The sequence below is a fragment of the Dermochelys coriacea genome, chromosome 22 (genome assembly GCF_009764565.3).
Source record: "Dermochelys coriacea isolate rDerCor1 chromosome 22, rDerCor1.pri.v4, whole genome shotgun sequence".
Classification (NCBI taxonomy): Eukaryota; Metazoa; Chordata; order Testudines; family Dermochelyidae; genus Dermochelys; species Dermochelys coriacea.
This window is the reverse complement of record NC_050089.1, coordinates 15,093,219-15,105,723: the sequence shown is the minus strand read 5'-3', so window position 1 is coordinate 15,105,723 and position 12,505 is coordinate 15,093,219. Positions and strand designations below refer to the sequence as shown.

The window sequence follows — 12,505 nt, the reverse complement described above, 5'->3', positions numbered from 1 at the left end:
TCTGTTTGAATGCAGACAGGTGAGGATTAGTTGTCAATGACAGGGTGACTCACTTTGCCTGTTTCACTCTCACCTGGTTATTTAACTTTGGAGTTGGGGTTCACCCTCTTTTTCCCCAGTTAACATAGAATCAAAACTGAAAACACTCTTAAAGAAACCACCCTACCACTGTGCAGAGATAGTCACATGCCGTTAACTTTTTAAGGGATGATATAGAGCCAAGGGCCTTTGATATTTAAACTTTATGGTCTTATTTGTGTTTCATATTGTCCTAAATGGCTTGCTTTTGCAAGGTGGGATGGTAGTGATGCTCTTGTTTCCTGGCTACTCTCTGTTATCATCTAGTACTAAAACACTCAGGAGACCTCCGTTTTTGATAGTTTCAAGTCTGGCTTGTTGGGGAAGGGGCATGGGGTTCTGGGATTCCTTAACTCTTTCTCTTCCCTGTCCCCAAAGTTCCTATCTCTTTTGCCATATAGGTAATTTCTCATCAAGTCTTTACTCCATGACTTGGTAACAATATTTGCTGTTCACCACCCCTCTAGACTACCTCATATCCACTGTGCTATGTTGAGAGTTTAGTAGAGGGTGTGTAATTTTAAAGAAAAAGAACCATACCAGTCGTACCGCCCCCCCAGAAAGCCAGTCTGGCTGCGACAAATAGGATGTGATTGGGGGAAATCCTAATGTGCACAGAGTGCTGTTGTTTGTACAGTCATGGGGATACTACCCTGTCCCATTAAACTACCACCAAAAATAAAAGAATAGTAGACCTCCAACCCCACACACTGCAAAAACCAAATATTAGGAAATTAAAGAACTTGTTTACTGTAACCTAATCTGCTTGAAGAGCCCAATCCAGTGCCCAGTGAATCACATGGAAATCCTTCCATTGACATTGGATCAGGCCTTAAACACATTACAAACACATAAAGGGAGCCCACTGAAGCTAAAAAATCTGGGCTGTCACCACAATTCTCTTCTCTTCCCCCTCACTCCCTATGCTGATTTCCCAAGGGTGCGGATGACAGTAACAGCCAACACCTGAGAGTCTCTTTTGCCTTTGGGGGTTTGTCTGGCCTCTGGAAAGCAGAGAACAGTTTGTATAAATCTTTGAAAAGCACATTCCACCAGCCAAGAATGTTGCCCTCCTGGCCCCGGCGTTTTGCATCTCTTGATCCTTGTTACAGAAATAGGACTCTTGGCTGCAGCTCTGTACAGTTCCTAAACTGTCTGTCATCGACTAATTTCCACACCAGCCAGCGGTGTTGCCACAAATACAGGATTTTGACTTGGTGTGGGGCAGCAGGAGGGAAAGGGGGAAGCTAATGGGAGGCGAAGTCAGCAGCAGCAGCACCAATCATTTTTTCGTGCGAATTTAACGGACAATGGGAAGCAGCAGAGTTGGCTGAAGGAGAATGTTGTTCCGAATTTTCGGTGGGTTCCTTTTAGTTCTTTTTAACGTGAGTTTTAAGGTTCTAATCTGTACACACTTGGGACCTGATCCAAACCTATTTGAGCAAATGGGGAGACCTTCTGTTGACTTAGGTCAGGCTGTGAGACTCCATCCTGAGTTAGACATGCAAGCGAAGTTCTCATTCATGAAAGAAATATGTGCATCATTTCAAGTAGTGATTGGGAGATTTGAAAGGCTGAGGGAGCTCGGGCTCCTTAAAGTTCATTTTTTGGCTTGTCTGCAAAGTTTCTAAAATGTCCTGGGTTCAGCCAGGCTAGGAAAATCTCTGTCCATAACCTTGCTCTCTGCATATTGGTATCCCTGCTGGAACGAAGAGCAAATTCCAAAACCAAACTTTTTAAACCAAAAGTGAACTTCTTTGATGCTCAAAAGAATTCTGGTTTTGGATGGGGGCTTCCTTGCTTCAATATTATTGTCATAGACATTGTAAGCAAAGGTTTTAAAAATAACCAAACAGAGTTGTTAAATAGTACTGTAGCATCAGATTTACTCCTGATCAGGCTAAAATGAATATTTAACAGGTTTCTTATGTGTAACTCTATTAGTAGTACAGTAAGTCCATACAAGCATTTTTTTTGGGGGGTAGCCAAATTAAAATTTAGGAGATCCTTAGAGGAACAGTTACATTCTAATTGTTATACACAAGTGATCTAAAAAAGAATTAAATTGGATAGCATTCTAATTGTGGGCCTGGTATTTTTATGATTTCACTGACTAGTAAATATATGGGTGAGATACTGCCACTGATTTTGCACCTTTCATAGATGTAGAAAATGCATTTTTTGTATAAACTGGTTTTCTCTAAGAAAATTTTGCTAGATGAACAAAAATACTGCAGCGTTGCTTTTTTCATAGCTAAAATCCTGCATCCCATTCTTCTCCTCTTATGCTGTTCAAGATGCAGTTACTTTTTGAGAGCATAGAAACGTGTTGCCATCACATTGAATAATTGATATAGTGGAATTCATCCCTGTGTATAGTCAGATAGATATTTTCTCACCCACCTTGTCTCCCTACAATGGACAGTTAAGGAGCGATAACCTTCAGAATTGTGTACAGATGTTACTTTCCTATCAGAAATTTCCAAAGATGCTCAAATAATATAATCAATAACATTTGCATTTAAAATGTTGCTAGAAATATGAAGTGCTATTTAGTTTTCTGTGTTCACCTCATTGATTTTATAGTGCCAGGCTCAGTTTGCAGGTGAGCTGTAGCTCACGAAAGCTTATGCTCTAATAAATTTGTTAGTCTCTAAGGTGCCACAAGTACTCCTTTTCTTTTTGCGAATACAGACTAACTCGGCTGCTACTCTGAAACCTATCAGAAAAAGCTGTTGCTCTTTAAAACTTACAAACACACAGGAAGACAAAACAAATAGCAAAACTTAATAATTTCTTATGGACAAAAAAGTAGCTAACATCCTGTAAATCATTATGGGAACTGTCTCAAAATATGAAAAGCTAGGGAGCAGTACAGAATTCTGTGCTGGAAGTCTTAGATTACCAGGTCAGCATTTTTGGGGTGCGAGTGCTGGCGCCAGTGTCGCATTGCTAATGGAGCTTGCAACTGTGTTGGTTCACGGTAAGCTGCTAAAGGCATTGTTGGCGTTTCTATCCCTTTCAAACAGGCTGAGCAGATGATGAGCAGCCCACCTACTACAAGGAAAAATCCAGCAAACCAGCCCAGGAACATTGCTTCCCCGAATTCCCATCTAGGTACAATTTCTGGGACTGTTTCATCCCAGAATTCATTTACGGTGTTATAGGCGACCCAGGAAACTGGAATGAGGGTCATAATTCCTGAGATGCCAAAAATCACTCCTCCGCAAAGCGCCAATTGTTTCTTTAGAGCCGTTTTTGCTTCCCAGGCCTTGCAACAGTCCAGCCCGCAACTGGAGATCAAGAATCCAAGAAGTCCCAATCCATTAGAGAGGAACATCAAAATTCTTGACACCCTGAGGTCCAATGGCAGAGCCAAGAAAGACTCGTAGCTTTTACACTCCATAATACCTTCCTCTTGCGTTACGCAGACTTGCCAAAGCCCCATGGTCCAGATCTCCATTTCATTCAAGTCCAGGTTGCGATTCTTCCAGAGTGGCACAAAAGTCGCAACGCAGGATGAGACCCACCCAAAGAATGAGAGAAATATTCCTCCCAGGCGAACCTTTGTGTTACAGCTCCAAGCCATGCTGATGCTGTGTGAGTGAGCTGTGTGCTGGTCAAGATGAATTTGGGTGTTTGAGCAGAAGCTTTTGGTATTAACTCTTTTGAAACTGTGCTTCAGAGTTGGTTTCCATGAATATGCTCTTTCAGTTGACGGGCTGTTGACTGAGAGCTATTTATTTGTTTCTAGCTTTCAGAGGAGTAGCGTGGGGGAAATTCAAGCTTATACCACTAATTCCTGGGTGTGACCACAATTATTTTCATGTTTTGTTGGTTTTACTGGATTAAAAAAAAAAATTCTGGCAGGAGTGCCTTCCAGCAATCCAGCCAAGTCAGTGCTGTGCAATAGGGCATCAAATGATCAACCACTACCACAATATGTAAGCATACATGAAAACAGCCACTGTGGGACCCTGCAAATATTGCAGTGTGGGTCCCAACCAAAACGCACTAACATAGCCCAAACCCAGCTCAGCACTTTGAGGCAGATACAGCTGCTGCCAACAGGCTGAGAGGGTCTCCTGTTAATTGCCGCTGAGATTCCAACATGCAAGTGGGTGTCCACAGTGCATTCAGCTACTGAGAGATGGACGTTGCAGTACTTGGATCAAGTCTGGTCTTGTGCTTGGTCGTCAAGTGTCTCCAATCATTTAGTGCTCCTCACTTGGTGGTCATCTGGCATGGCTGGCCAGGCTTTTTAACGTTAAAGCCAATGCTATGAGTAATACTTAAAAGGCCCTCTGTTGACTTTTCTACCTGTACTACCTATCCAGCTGATCCTGCCATGAATCAACTCCTCCAGAAGTCGGGTCTGAGGGCAGGTGGAGTGAGCAACCCAAGTGCATTTTACCACTGAGGAGAAGGAGAAGAGAGGAAAGCAGAGTAAAGAAAGAAGCAGGACAGAGAATTGGGAGAGCAGGTGTGGGAAGGGGGAAGAGGAAGCAGAACAATTAGGGGGTCTGTGCTGGAGGAGAGCAGGACGGCAAGGCAGAAAGGAAGAATGGAACTGGTGCAGTTAGATTGTTCTCAGGCAACACATCTGAGAGGAGTTGTCCCTAAAAAAAAGGTTTGGTGGGGAGAGGAGGGTCTGGTTCTCTGTGCAGGCTGTCAGTGCGCTAAAGTCAACCTAACTACAACAGGCAACCAGTCCCCTTGAGTTCTGGCCACCACTCGATACGCAAAAGACTGACTTTTAAGCAGTCTTAAGCAAAAGACTGACTACCCTGCCCCCACCAGGCCTCAGAAACTCTGCAGTGAGAGGCTTGGCAGAGAAAGTACCTCTGAACAAATGGCAGCTCCAAGAATGACTGGGATAGGGTGTTGAGAAGAACTCTTGAACAGCTAGAGATGTGGAATACTTGAGCCAAATACCTCCTCTCCCCCTGGTAATGACTCCAGCCTGATGAGTGACTCTCTATCCCATTCTCAGAGGCTTTTTAAAGTGTTGGCCATTATTCAATCATTAAATAAATATCGAAGGAGCTTGGCATGCCACAGTGAGAAATCAATTGTGGGCAGGCCTTTATGAGAAATCCTGTCATCTGCATCTCCCAGGGCTTGCTTGGCATGCAGAGGGGAAACGCGACCTGTTTGCTCAAGGTGGGAGTTGGAAAGACAGCCGGCTGGGCAGCACTTTCGTAATAAGCGTAATGACAGTGATCAGTTCAACTGCAGCACTTGACCTTCAAGGAGCTAGAGGCCATTTACAAACTCTGGTGAATTACACCTTTTAATTTGCTCTAGTGGGAGGTGGGGAGCATGTTAAAATGCCAGGGATCTAATGCCAGGGTGCTGGGCATGTTGCAAGAACTTGAAAGGAACAGCCAGCTGCCTTACCCGGATGGGGGAATGAAGGCAGAATGAAGCAAACTTGCTTGCCCGAGGTCCCACCCCATGTCAATGATGGCTGTAAATTCAGGAGTCCCGACTCCCGATCCTGCCGCTTTAACCACTAGGGAAACTTCCTTTGGTACATATACTTGAAAACAACTGTTTGAATTAATTTTGTTGTTTCACAGGTGTCATGGTTTTTGTAACCAGGCAGCGCCAGAGGGAGGAAGCCCATGGTCTGAGATCATTTAAGCTGAATGGGAACTGGCTTACAAACAGAAAAATGTATCTGTTTGTTTGGTTTGCATTACTCTATTATTGAGCCAGGCCCATTGGTCACACCAGGTCCACCCTCCCCTACCCAGCAACGACTCCAGCCTGACGAATGACTGGTTAGCAATGATCAGTACCTGATGCTTCCAAGGAAGGCAAAACATCGCTCACACTGGTAGCCAACTTCTTCCTGTCCCCAGCTGGTGAACGGCTTCTGGCTTGATGCTGTGTCCAAGGAGATGGCAGAACTCCGCCATCTATGGTGGAACCCATCCCCACCCTTCCTCCAGATGCTGCAGAACCCACCCTGCCACTGGAAACACTTGTCCATGCCCATTCATATGCTCCCAAAGAGCCAGCTTTTTGCCTTTGAAATACATCAGGTAGCAGCAAATGGGCAATCTAGAAGGGGAGACCAGAATGTTGTGGATCCCCAGCCTTCCCTTCTTTCTCAGTGGGATCCCAGAAGGTTCTGTGAATTGCAACCACATCTTTGGACTTAAAGCCTAATGGCACGCCACATCTTCAGGAAATGCTTTGCAAGGATTGATCCTCATGACAACCCAGTGACTGGTCCATGTTGTTATCCCCATTTAAGGGATGGAGCAACTGAGACACAGATTGGTACAAATCTATTCTGGGAGTTAGTGCCAAAACTGGAATTAGAATTGAGGAACTCCTGGATACAGGACATGTTTTGCTGCTGAAATAAAATATCCTGTTGTTTAAAAAATACATGATGGAATAAGTCATAGGGAAGGTCTTAAGTTTCTGTTTCCACTCAGTGCCCATCCGTCCCTCTGTGCACAGACATACAAAGGGAACACAATGTCCAGCTTTTAGAATTCTGTCTTTACTGGGGGATTAGTGACTCTAATCTCTCACTCATCTGCCTCCTTTGTTATCAAGAAGGATATCAAGGGACAAAGCTGGTAAATTACTGCATCTCCCTCCTTGTGGCGGTGGTGTTGGGGATACTGTGGTCTTCTAACTCCACTTGAAGGATTCAGTCTCAGATCATCTACAGCTTGGATTTACAAGTTGTGTCAGTGTTTCCTGTCTGGTTCCCCCTCCAGTAACTGTGTTTTTAGGTGTGGATGGTGGGAAGTTACCTCAGCACCGAAAATCCACTTGTGGCTGGATGTTAGCCATCGGAACTGAAGCTCCAAGTCTGGCTCCTATTTTGTGTTTGGCACACTGAAACCATTGGGCTTCTGTTTAGGACCGGGCCCTTTGCAGGTTGAAGAGCATGCAGCGTCTTGCAGGCTCAGGCCTTTGTGCTGCAGACATTCCAAAGGGAAAACTCTGCTAGTTTAGCTGCCACTTTGCATTGGATTTTCAAGGGCTCAGCAACCACCACTGGGGCCAGATTCTCTAAGGCGCTCGGTCCCCAGCAGCGCCCAGCGTCTGAAGAGCTCAGCACCCAGCACGCCAAGCTTCTTAGATAATCTGGCTACTTGCATAGGAGCCTAAATGCGAGCTGAGTTTGGTGACCAGATATTCCGATTTTATAGGGACAGTCCTGATATTTGGGGCTTTTTCTTATATAGGTGCCTATTACCCCCCCCCCCGTCCTGATTTTTCACACTTGCTAACTGGTCACTCTAGAGCTGAGCCCTTTTTGAAAGTCTAGCTCCAAGCGCTCTTGTCCTTCAGCAGGTACCGGTGGGCTGCTATTTGGTAACATTGTCAGGTGAGATTGGCATTGGTACAAGCAGCTTGAAGGGGCCATGCCAACGGGGTTGGGGGGACTGATGCACCCTTCCCAATCAAAGTCACTGTCCTCATACTCCAGATCCTTTGCAGGAGCCACGGGAACCCCCGCAGCAACAAACCCTGTGGCTGACAACTGCACCTCTCCGGCAAAGTGTGGAGCACTTTACAAAAATGTGGGCATCAGGATGTGTTTGTTTAGTCTGAACCATTGCTAGCTTCATTCTTTGGGGTAACCATGTTCCCTAACCTCCTTGGGAGGGTTTCTTTCTTCTTGCTGTCTCTGTTTGTTCTCCGTTGTCAGGGCCCCTGCTTTCCTGCTCCCTCCGCCAGGCTCCCACCAGGCTCTGCTGTTTAATGTGGGAGGAAAACTTGGAGCCTGTGGCTTGGCTCTTGGCCAGCGTGTGGCACTGTGTGCTGAGAAGCAGGTCTTGCTTTCCAGCCCTGGATGCAGTGAGGGGAGGAGATGGCTCTGGGGCATGTAGCTTGTCATTCTGTCTGGCTTGTGAGGTGTGACCTGAATCCATAAACTGCAGCAACTTCTGGCTGTGCATAGTCATCCAATCTGAGTACTCGCTGGTGCTGAATCCCCTCTGCTCCTATGGGAGTCCAAGGCCAAACTACCATTGGTGTCAGTGGGAACCAGATCAGGCCGTCTTAGGGGAATGCAGCTCCTCCATGCACTGCAATCAGCAGTGGGGGAATCATTTCCTCCGGCCACTGTGGGAAATGGCTCTGGCAAGGGGGTTTCAAAGGAGCATAAAGGAGTTAGGCACTCATCCCCTAGTGAATTTCAGCTGGATTTCAGCTGAAGGCAAACTCTCCTTAGGAAAGCTCAATCTTTTTCACTGTCAGGGTTCAAAAGGCCAGGCACAGCTGGGATAGGAGAGGGAGTACAGGACTTTGCAGAGATTCTTCCCCTGGCTCATGGGCACACACACGGGGTCAGGAAGCACAGTGGCATGTGTTTGGGGGAATAAAATCCCTGCAGGATTTCTCAGAGTCAGGCCAGGGTGATGCTGCCCAGCTGGGATGTCATTAAGTGCAGCTGAGCTCAGTGAAGGTCAGAACCGCCTAAAGGATTGGTAGAAGGGGTGGAGGACCTGCTGCCGAGAAGCTCATGGACTGTGTTTGCTATTGAAGCATTTACGCCCCATGCAGGGAATGTGACCAGAGGCTGTGCTAGGGGTTAGTTTACTGGTATTCTTTAGACTGTACAAACCAAACCTGAAACCCCAGAGAGAGGGCTGCTTAACGGGGGTCCCCTGGGATCTTTCCCTCTGGCTGCACAGGCGATGGCTCTTCCCCAACCTCAACCTCTACTAATGGCAAAATGCTCCAATCCTGTCCCTTTGGAGTGTCTCGGGGAGCAGGTGCTGCTGCCAACCCCTGCAGCCTGTCTTCCTCAAGGGCTCTGGGCACGGTCAGGATCCTCAGAAGCACCATGAGGGCTGTTCACAAAGTCTCTTGTATTCTTTTCATGACAGATCAAGGGCACCAGAACAATGAAGTTCCTGAGCAAATCCTCCATACCGATGCATTGGGCAATGTCTTCTGCTCTGCTTGTGAGAACGTGGGCAGAGAGATCGGCTCCAGGTGTGTCTTCCCCCGGCCATGGGGAGAGGTAAAGGGGAATGGCCCGGTGCACGTACCCCAGTGATGTGGAAGGTGCCATTGAACATGCATGGAGCTTGATAAACCTGTTTCTCTTCATTTTTCAGTCCCTGCTGCCTGTCACTTCATTTGCAGCATTGACATTTTGGCTCCTTGCCCCCTCTTTGTCTCTCACAACCCCCCCATGTCTGCAGAGAGGGGCTGGTGCTGAAAAATGAAGAGAAGCAGGCTTCTCATACTCCAGGAGTGTTCCATGGTACCTCACTTGTCATTGGGATACACCCCCTCCGCAGTGCATGTAAGCCCCACCACCCTTCTTAACTCAGGGGGAGCCCTGAGTCACTGGGACCCAGGGAGAAGAGGGGAATTGTTGGCCAGGGTGATGAAACCAACCCAACCCTATCTCCCTCCTCCAAAAGGCACCTTCGGTGTTCACCTGGGACAGCCATAAGGGACCTGGTGTTCCCTGGGAATGGCACTGCACACCCATGGCCCTCTTTAGCTCCTTGCTGCACTGTCAGCGTTGGGTCTGTGCCCAATTTGTGGCGCGTGACTTGGGATCTCACTAATCCCGAGGGGAGGAAATTCTGCATTCTCTTCTGGCACAGGGCCACGGGGCCTGGGCTTAGCAGCTGTTTGGTTAGAGCAAGTGTCCTAAGGACCAGAATGTGGTGGGGGGGAGCGGTTCTTCCTGATCTCTGCGAGAGACTCCCATTGCTCTTTGTTAGGGCTTGTCGAAGGGGGAGCCAACCCCCACGTTGTCACCGAGCTACATCTGAGAGCAACCTGGGAGTCACTCTCTGTCACTGACATCACAGAGTGGGTGGCTCCAGTGCTGCTGGAAGGGGGCGGACCAGAAGACCGAATCCCTCGGCACCCATGGGACAGTTCCAGCACAGGCAACAGCACTGCAAGCTCTTGCCCCCTCTTCCTTCCCCTGTCCTTGCTAATCTGACCTATCCCTAACCCGAAGGCACCCCTCTGGTGTGAGATCAGTCTCCCAGGCCCCTTCTCTCCTCGGGGCTTCCAGCCATGCCACGGTGTTTGGGACGTGGGCATCTGCTCTTTGGAACCGGATTTCACTTCACACAGGCTGCTGAGCAGCCGGCAGCGGCAACTTCCAGTCACTTCTGACCTGGGACGAATTTGACATACTGAACATTGAATCCAGCCCATACATCCAGGCCCAATCCCTGATGTGAGGCAGAACGCTCGGGATTGTCACTTACTAGGAAACGTGTTACCTAGGACTGTGTTGTTTATTTCCATGGCCTCCTTCATCCCCATGATCCTAAAATGCATGCAGGACTCCCCACCGTTGTTTGGGAGGGTAGGTTTAAACATACCAGCAAGGTGTTAACCGGGGGGGGGGGGGAATTGTATTGGTTTCCAAACTGACCTGTGAATTAAGAATGAATTTGATGTCTTCAGACATGGTTTACCTGAACTCTGACTGAAAGTTACTAAAAGAGATTAAACTACTGTATTAATAACCCTTGAGCCGTTTAAAACACTGGCTAAGCAGTTATTTATAATGGGGATGCTACCTGTGCTATTTTTAACCTTCCCTCTGTAGGGAACTAGGTTTAAATGTAGCATGTGGCTGCTTTTAACAGCCAGAGTAGCTTACATGGCACCGAGGTGCTATTGATAGGCTGCAAGTTGTTAGTTACCATTACCAGACAACACAACACAGTGTTGTTAGATCCTGAATCATTAGCAGAGTCCCTGGACAGGCCTATGCTACGTAATCACATGGTTAAATGAAACAGTCACAAAATGTCAGTTCTTTGTTTATCAACCTGATGACAGCTGGCGTTGTGGGGGGAATGAGGGGTTATGTTTCCTAGCAACAGCTGACCCCTACCACCCAAAGACAGAGAGGGAATAGTCCAAGATGGGTGGCATCATGAATGCTAGAGCAGGGAAAAGTCCCCCTTGCAGAACTCCTTATCAGAGCTGGGAAATGTCTTCTAGTCCTTGCCCAGCGGGCCAGGGCCCTGCCCTCATTATGCATTTGGTTAGACCACGTACTGTCACAGCCATTTCCCTACTACCCCCCTCTGACTGCGGCTTGTTACAGTCACTCACTGCATCTTGTTTTTAGCTGAACTGTGAGCTCTTTAGGACAGGGTCCGTGTCCTCCTCTGGGCGTGTGCGCATCCGCATACCTGCATAGCAGCCAGCACCACGGAGGTTCCCATCCTGGATGGGACTTCTGGGTACTAGACAGTACGTAGTGCTCCCTTCAGGGAGTGCAAGAGCTGCGTTGGGAATCTCAGAGCAGGAAGGGGCTGAGCCTATAAACCTTTCTCCGGGGTGGGTGACTGGGGCCACCTGCCATGCTGTGACCCTGTTTGAGCCCCTATTAGAAACCGAAGAACGGCTCTTTCCCCACCTCTCCTTGTCCCAGTCCTTTCCCCTTTTTTGCACTGTCCAGTGTCACAGGCAGGAGTGCACGAAGCTCTGCAGTCCTGCTGGGAGTTGGATGTTATCTCACAGTTCACAGATGGGGAAATGAGGGGTAGATTCTTTCCAAGGGTTTGTGCAGCACCTACCACTGTGGGGTCCTGATCCAGGACTGGGGCTAGTAGATGCTACCACAGTACAAACAATAAATAATTATTAATGTCTTGAAGTAGAACCGAGAAGTCCTGTCTCCCAGTGCTTCAGCCAAAACTTTCTGTTGGCTATCTGTTAGTACGGTGCTGGGAAGGGCAGGGCTTGTGTCCTTGGGCGGGGGGGTTAGCGAACATTTTGCTCAATACCCTTCAGTGTGCTGCACACACTGGAGCAGAAGCCCTGGGAGATTAACCCTGCATGCTCCAGCTCTCCCAGGCATGTCTCCTCCTTGCCCAAGCCTTCCTGATTAAATCGTCTTGAGGTAATTCTGCGTGTCATTGAGACAGATTAACGGGTGACCTTCTTCTCCCAGATCGGGATTGGAAGCTGACACCGAGCTCCTGTACCCTGCTCGCTGTGAGAGGATTTGCATCCAGAACTGATGGGAAGATACGTGGAGGCGAATGGGATTCCAAACCCTAGGCTGGCCCCAGCCCAGGGACGAGGCTCCAGATTGCGTCGGGAAGGTCGGTGGGAGAGTCGGCTGGAAGAAGAGAGGTTGCACGCCTTGGGCCCACCTTTTCCTGCCCTGGCAGGGCACTCAGCTGGAAAGATGAGATAGGTGCATTGCTTCCCAGGAAGTCTGCAGGCTGTGGGCTCTGAGCTGCTATTGCATGGTTATCGTAGGGGTCCTCTTGGCTAACACCAATCTGGAGGGATTTGTCCCAATGGGAAGGTGCCAGGACGAATGACTGAGCCGACCTCTGTTAGGAAAACTCAAGCATGTCTGTAACATGCATCTGTTCTGCAATGGGAGCCTGAGGAAGGGAGCTGAACAAAGCATTTGGGGTGCTAAGTGTAGGCCAGAGGA

General features: G+C 48.0%; 1 protein-coding gene and 1 long non-coding RNA gene across 2 annotated transcripts; one reads left to right on the top strand and one right to left on the bottom strand.

Moving 5' to 3' along the window:
* Window positions 1-687: 687 nt before the first annotated feature.
* On the top strand, window positions 688-12,246 carry LOC122455404. Its single transcript, XR_006276684.1, has 3 exons — window positions 688-1,437; window positions 8,946-9,054; window positions 12,008-12,246. It is a non-coding gene; the product is annotated as an uncharacterized LOC122455404 (long non-coding RNA).
* CLDN25 (claudin 25) lies at window positions 2,843-4,614 on the bottom strand. The gene has a single exon (XM_038380652.2). The coding sequence runs from the start codon at window positions 3,665-3,667 to the stop codon at window positions 2,975-2,977; it is 693 nt and encodes a 230-aa protein (XP_038236580.1). The 5' UTR covers window positions 3,668-4,614; the 3' UTR covers window positions 2,843-2,974.
* Window positions 12,247-12,505: the final 259 nt, after the last annotated feature.